The sequence below is a fragment of the Cornus florida genome, unplaced genomic scaffold, assembly GCF_030987335.1.
Source record: "Cornus florida cultivar Cherokee Brave unplaced genomic scaffold, ASM3098733v1 CherokeeBrave_3.0.0_Hap2_Chr09, whole genome shotgun sequence".
NCBI classification, from domain to species: Eukaryota; Viridiplantae; Streptophyta; class Magnoliopsida; order Cornales; family Cornaceae; genus Cornus; species Cornus florida.
Genome location: NW_026775579.1, coordinates 87474608 through 87482422, shown reverse-complemented (window position 1 = coordinate 87482422; position 7815 = coordinate 87474608). Strand labels below are relative to the sequence as shown.

The 7815-nt window shown below is 32.9% G+C and overlaps 1 protein-coding gene across 1 annotated transcript; it reads left to right on the top strand.

Annotated features, from left to right (window-relative positions):
* Positions 1–3119: 3119 nt before the first annotated feature.
* LOC132274906 (probable disease resistance protein RXW24L) lies at positions 3120–6440 on the top strand. Its single transcript, XM_059776268.1, has 2 exons — positions 3120–4140; positions 5071–6440. The coding sequence occupies exons 1-2, from the start codon at positions 3168–3170 to the stop codon at positions 6342–6344; spliced, it is 2247 nt and encodes a 748-aa protein (XP_059632251.1). The 5' UTR covers positions 3120–3167; the 3' UTR covers positions 6345–6440.
* Positions 6441–7815: the final 1375 nt, after the last annotated feature.

The window sequence follows — 7815 nt, the reverse complement described above, 5'->3', positions numbered from 1 at the left end:
TTATTCTTCTTCTTCTCAATAAGATTTCATCACTCATATTTATGGTATATGTTTGGGGGTAATTGATTTTGCTCTTTTTTTTTTTCGAAATCAATACATAAAAATGTTGTTTCCCGGCTGCAGCAGGAATTCTCTCTCTTATTGTAAGCAATTTGCTATATATATTACCCAAGACTTGCAAGAAACAGGGTCTATTTTCTTTTAAATTTTCAGTTATAAATTAGCATTGTTTAAAATTTTCATCCTAACCACAGAAAATAATTTTTCCTCCAGTCATTTTACTTTTTTCACTTTCAATTTCCAAGGTTTTATTTATTTATTATAATTATTATTTTTTGTTTTGAACTAGCTTGGGAAATGTCTTGCAATGTGTAGAGGGGCTAATAACCCGAACTCGAACCCGTGTTGCAATCTATGAGGAGTGTACATTTGAATCGGTTCAATTTTTAGCTATATAATATACTAGTGTATGTATATGTGTGCGCGTGTGGTCTCAACCCAGGTCCACATGAGTCTGGGTGTTTTCTTGAGTTGGGTTTGCAACTTAAGCCCAACCCAAGCCCTTAAACTAACATTTCTGATGGATTTGAATTAGAAAATTGGTCCATCTACATATTAGATTGGAAATGTTATTTTCTTCGGCTCATGGTTTAATTTTTCCTTGAAACAACCATGGGCCAAAGAAAATTATACAACTGGTTGAATCTCATTCAAATCTTTGAGACTCTAATGAAAAACTTTCAACTTAATTTACTTACAGATATTGGTTTGAATTTTTAAAAATTTTGATAGATTCAAACTCATTCCAATATAAAAATACTCTACAGTTGATCTCTAAACTGATACTACAAACACAAGAAGATTTTAGTAGACCAATCCAAGCCATTATTGTACTTTGTTAAGTAAGGTGCATCGAAATAGAGACACTCCAATTATTATACTAACATGTTTCAAGTTTGCTCATTTTACAATAGAAATCACAAAAAAGGTTGTTAAAAGAGTCTTTAGGAGAATTTAGATTTTCTTTTGCACTGCGTCATGTGATTTTATATCGCTTATACAATAATTTTACATTCTTATTTAGTGATTACCCTTTACAAAACTTCAACCACTATGGCTTCACAAAAAGAAGATTAGAATAAAGTACGATTGTGATATGCTCCGTACTTTATTGTATTCTTAGCTTCAAGTTTGCAATGATACTTTAACTATGTTTGAGGAATTCTATTATTGTTTAGGAGAGAATACTTTATCGTATTCGTCCATCTGGATAGCCAATTACATTTAGGCTCCGTTTGTTTGAATGTAAATTATTTTTCAAAATATATTTTTTTATTTTTTGGTGTTTGGTTATCGTAAAATATTTACGAAGAAAAAAATATATTAAAATTTAACAAAAATAACTTATCCATCAATTTTCGGCAAGTTATTTTACGTGCCCCGTTCGATGGACTCAACATCAACCTCGACGTAGACCTTTGCCAAGCATCGACAAAGTAAAAACAAAAGAATATTTTACCTGAAAAATAAAAATATTTTTCAAAAAAAATATTTTACATCAAAACAAACGGAGCTGTAAAATTAAGCTTTTGACTAAAAAAAAATTCTTAAGAGGGGTCTATCTTCTTTAAAATTTTCAGTTATAAATTAGCATTGTTTAAAATTTTCATCCAACCAAAGAGAATAACTTTTCCTCCAGTCATTTTAAGCTTTTTTACTTACAATTTCCAAGTTTTTAATTATTTATTATAATAATAATAATAATAATTTTTTGTTTTTAACTAACTAAACGGAGCCTTGGAATGTCTTGCAATCTGTAGAGGGCTAAGAACCCGTGTTGTAATCCATAAGGAAGAGTGTGTATATATCTCTGGTCTCAACCCAAGTCCACATAAGCCTTGGGTTTTTAAGCCCAACACAAGCATGCTTTTGTATCGCGTTTTGCACTAACTATACAAAACGGGCCAGCATAGGATGCCATCCATGAGAAGAGATTCGGATTCGTCTCTAGTTTTTATGAAACTTCAATAAAAAAGAAGATTAGAATAAAGTATGATTGTGAGTAATATATTACTTTATTATATTCTTAGTTTCAACTTTGCATTCTCTTGGTGGATATGGGATTACTTTTAGAATCAAAAAATTCTTGAGAGGGGTCTCTAGATCTGGATTATCTCCGAAGGAGAAATTTCTCTAGCTCCTTATTTTCTTATAAAGATCCAATTGAATATAAAATATACTCCGTATTTAATTAGTTGTAGGATGTCCCAAAATAATGTTATCCTTTCATTATCACTTTAAGTTTTCAAAAATCTTGTAACTTAATATTATATACATAGGTGGATTAGTCTTACTTAGAAAAAATATAAATAAATAATATATACATTTTTAAACTTAAAATGCCAAGTTGATAATTTTAAAACAAGACAATTTATTAATTACATGTTACATAAAAATTTCTAATATACACCTAATATGGGATGGAGTACTGTTAAGTTAGATTAAACAAACTACAAGTTGCGTGCTTTACAATTATTTATTTATTTATTTGTACGCAACTTAGAGCAACTTGTTCTCTTAAATGTATTATCTTAGTGAAAATTGGTTTTCTTCCAAGTCAATAATTAAAAAATTCTCATAAATAACTCTTTAAAGAATGTGTGTGAATACCAACTATAATAATAATAATAATAAAGAAATTCAAGAAACTAACTGTAGCAAAAGTCATGAGACATGCAAGTATTTACTAAAAAAAAAATAATAATAAATAATTTACCAAAAAAAAAAAGAAAAAGAAGATAAGCAAACCATGTGAGAAATATTCATCATAGAGTCCATTGAAATACAATATGGAAACCAAAAGATCGTTCAAAGGAATAATTAAAGATGTGGAAGAATAGTATGAAAAGTTAAAATAACATATATATATATTGGTCGATTGGAATAAAGTACTCCTCGAAACATGCAGTGACATGAAATGCTTTGTTAGGATTTGGAATAAAGTGCATACATGGGTTGCTTTAGAATGAGGCACCTCCCAGCATTGGTTCCATGTTTGAGATGGAGCAGATATATATAGGTAGCTGTGTGATTGATAAAACACACTTTTTGCAACCACATCATCTATTTAACAAATTAAGCTTGCTCCTATAGTTCTTCCATTGAGCATGGAGATGGTTGATGAGCTAAACCGGATGAAATGCTTCCTAAAAGATGCAGATACAAAGCATAAAGCAGGAGCCACAGAGCGCAACTTTGTTATAGAGATTCAAGACATCGCTTATGATGCTGAAGATGTTATCGAAACTTTTGTCCTCAGGTTATCATTTAGGAGGGAGAGAAGAGGAGGTGATATCCAATATTTTTTTATAAGATATGGCTGCATCTTTAACAAACTTATAGATCGCCACAATGTTGGGTTAGAGATCAAGGCTATTAAAGTCAGAATTTCTCAACTTTCCACAAGTTTACAAACTTATGGTATAAGATCTATAGCGGAAGGTGATCAAGGGTCATCAAGTTCAGCACACGAAAGGCAACGTCTACTAAGGCGAACATATTCTCGTGTTATTGAAGATGATTTCATAGGCTTGGAGAATGATGTGAAGAAATTGGTGGAATATCTGTTGAATGAAGACAAAGATAGTTACAACTGGCATCAAACTGTTTGTATTTGTGGCATGGGTGGTTTGGGAAAGACCACTCTTGCTCAAAAAGTGTACAATCACAAAGATGTTAAGCGTCACTTTGATGGTGTTGCTTGGGCTTGCATATCTCAGCAACTCCAGAAACAAGATGTTTTGCAAGAGATCCTGATCAAACTTATCCCTGAGAAGAAGGACGAGATTCGCCGTATGGGAGAAGCAGAGCGGACCAGAGAGCTCCATCAAGTCCTATCTGAAAAAAAATGTTTGATAGTTCTTGACGACATTTGGGAAAAGGGGGACTGGGACATCTTGAAATCTGCATTTCCCATTGGAAAAAGGAGCTGCAGCAAAATATTACTCACCACACGTAATAAAGAATTGGCTTTACACGTGAATCCACATGGATTACTCCATGAACCACCATTGTTGACTGAAGGTGAAGCTTGGGAACTGCTTCAAAAGAAAGCACTTAGAAGAGCACATGGTTCATCAGGTAATTAGTGGTATATAATTAGTCCCCCCACTCCACATCATTGCATTGTTGTTAAATTAAATCTCTCTCTATATATATATTAATTATTGGGTGGTTAGTTTTGTGGAGTAAATTTTCCACAAAAATGACCTTGATTGTTTCTTAAAGGACTAGGTTCTTGCAAGACAAATGTAAAGAACTCGAACTAATGTGCTACCTAAAAAGTTAGAAATTGAATTTTTAGAAATAATTCGGAATTTGGAGAGCTAAAAATTATATGACTACTGTATACTATTTCAAGTTTCGTGAACAAACACAATTGAAATTCCAATTTGATTTTCTCAAACAAACTCAAATAATTTTAGGATAGTCATTAACATTTTAAGCGGCATCATTAATATCTAGTTTTTCACTTTAATTTTGTCACATTTCTTTTATATGTGTGTGTATATATATATATATATATATACTTTTTTAGGTAAATAAAAATCCATTTTTGGCCAAAAAAATTATTAAAAAAAATATTTCTTTTATATTTTTTTTCTTTCCTTTTCTACCATAATTTCTTAGACTTAATATAGCTTAACAGTTTAAATTTTTTTTTTTTTTTTGTTGTCCTGTATGAAAAAAGTTGTTCCCTGTCGTAATTACTACTACTACTACTATGTTGGCTTTTGCAGAAATTAGACATGACCAACTAATTAGTTTTCCACTTTAATTTTCTCACATTTCTTATATATATATATAAATATATATATATATTTCTTTCCTTTTCTTTCATAATTTCTTGGATTTAATATAGCTTAAAAGTTTAAATTTGATTGTTGTGGTGTACGTTTTTCCATAAAGGGTACTTGTTGTTTGGCATATCAATGTTTTTTAAATATTTTATTGTCCTATATGAACGACCGTCGTTCCCTTTTATAACTACTACTATGTTGGGTTTTGCAGACAATAGACCTCTGAAAAAAATTGAAGAGTTGGGGATCAAAATGGTTAGACATTGTGGAGGTCTACCATTAGCTGTTGTTGTGCTTGGAGGTATTTTGGTAATCAAACATACAGAGGAGGAGTGGGAGAAAGTGCATAGGAATATTAATTCACACATAAGTAAGGGCACAAGTGTGGGGCATGAAGATGGAGGAGTATCACAAGTGTTGGGTTTAAGTTACGATGACTTGCCATTTCAGTTGAAGCGATGCTTTCTCTATTTAGGCAGCTTTCCGGAGGATTCTCGGATTGAATTAGAGAAATTATATGAATTGTGGATAGCTGAAGACTTGATATTGTCAGGTGACACAGAAGTAGAAGACACAATGATGGACGTCGCAGAGCGTTACTTGAGTGAATTGGCACAAAGGTACATGGTTCACTTGGGAGTAGAGTCGTCCATGGATATAGGCAATTATGAAAGTTTAAAATATTGCAGGCTTGACGACATGATGCGAGAATTAAGCAAGTCAAGAAGTAAAGGAGAAATTTTTTTCAATGTGATTGATTCTGAGAAAATTTCATCATCATCATCATCATCAAATGCTAAAGTACGCAGAGTTGCCATCCATGGGCATTTGGGGAAGGAGGAGGATTATGGTGATTGGCTTTCAACTCAGTACAACCTTCGGTCGGTGCTTTTATTTAGAGATAATGCTTTAATTCCGATAATAAATTCATGGCATTGGAAAGACTTGAAGGTGTTGAGAGTTGTTCATCTTGAAGTGAGGGAACTTGGAAAGTTACCCAAAGCAATTGGAAAGTTAATCCATTTGAGATATTTGAGTTTAAAAGAACTATTTTTTAAAGGTTGTAGAGGACTCGAATCGTTGCCATCGTCTATAGGCAACTTGAGATGCTTGCAAACCCTAGATTTAAGGAATAATTATCGTATGAGAATACCAAATGTGTTATGGAAGATAAAAAGCTTGACACATCTATATCTTTGTGAAAGAATAAAAAGAAAAGGAAAAAAGATGAGATTGTCAGGGTTGGGCAAGCTGGAGATCCTGGAAAATTTCGATTCAAGTAGTTGTGATGTTAAAGACCTATCCAACCTCAAAAATCTTAGGAAACTGACAGCAAGTATTTGGAATGATGACGTGGTGGTGGCCGACTTCGTCAATTATCTAAGCGGCTACGACTTTAAGTCAGAAGAAGAGCTAATTGTTTTGGTAAAGTGTCGTCATCTTAATACATTGGAATTAAATGGTGTTATCCGAGGTGGTAAGTAACCTGCAGTACACCACCTCTCTCCAAGCCTCACCACATTGTCTTTAAGTAATTCTAAACTCAAGGAGGATCCTAACTTAACACGCCTCTCCTTGTGGAAATGGTTTGCTCTGAGTTGTGGAGTGATGCCTTTGAGGGAGTGGAAATGGTTTGCTCTGAGAAGGGTTTCCCTCAACTCAAATTTCTACTACTTCACTATTTATCCAACTTGGAGGAGTGGAGGGTGGATGAAGGAGCCATGCCCAAAGAAAAGGAAAACTTAATTTCTACATCTGGGAAAGAATATATATATATATATATATAGAGAGAGAGAGAGAGAGAGAGAGAGAGAGAGAGACGTGGATAAGAAATGAAGTGCCACCTCGTTCAAGATGCATATCATAAATATGAATTCAAGATATGTGTAATATAGATTGGATTGAATAATTAAAATTTTGAAGGTTTCTCATTCCAATATAAAAAGCTTCTAATGTTTTAATTCGAAAAACATCATAGAGGAAACTAAAACAAGAAGATTTTTTATCTTTCATCAAAAAAAAAAAAAACAAGAAGATTTTCTATAGAGAGAATTAAAGCCATTTATGTAGTTTTTTAGAGTAAAGTTCACAAAATAGGAACAGCTTTTTTTGGGCAACTACAAAATAGAAACACTTCAATTATTATAACATATCACTAATTATAAGAGTTGGAGTACTAGCAATACATATTTCAATTCTTTTTTTTTGAAGGGTAAATAAATTTTATAAAAGCAAGAGAATTACAACTGAGTAGTTAGCCCAGACTAACCAAACATACAAGCCCAAACATATTTCAATTCTTTCACACACCATCATCCTCTGATACTGATAGTGTTTCATTCCACCCCAAAAAAGAATTCGGCTGACCTATTTTATCATCATACCCTTGCACTCCATCTTTTTGTACTGTCCAATCACACTTGAAGCAATAAATCGAGTCCCTGGCTGCATTAGATCGATGTCAAAAATTACATTCTTATTCCACCATGACATACCACAAAAGAACAGTGTTTGTAGTTCCCCAAATATTTTCTTGGAACTTCCAATGAAAGGAGCTTGTAAAAGGAAGCACATGAATACTAAGATCATTGTCCTTCGATTCACAATGAATGTTTAGATTTATACCTTCTACAGGAGGTTGTAAATTTAAACTCAACCCTACGGGATAGCTTAGCTGCTTAGGCCTTGGGTTTGCTCCCCAGTGGTCACTAGTTCGAGTCTCTGCAGGGCTACTGGATTTACCGGGCATTAACTTCAAGCCTCGTGAGATTAGTTGAGTTGCGCAAGCTAACTTAGACATCCACGATTACCAAAAAAAAAAAAAAAAAAATGTAAACTCTTTCTGATTTACGCAAAAATTAAAAAAAGCAAAAAAATCACCTATGGATGATTTGATGGGAGCAGAGAAGACAAGACCATTCCATATCAGAGGGAACAAAACAAGCAACATTGGACA

Bases quoted from the DNA above. Each gene is read 5' to 3' on its own strand.
- LOC132274906 (XM_059776268.1), top strand. From the start codon at position 3,168: ATGGAGATGGTTGATGAGCTAAACCGGATGAAATGCTTCCTAAAAGAT. The intron at 4,141-5,070 runs GTAATTAGTGGT...TGGGTTTTGCAG, and splicing joins AAGAGCACATGGTTCATCAG to ACAATAGACCTCTGAAAAAA.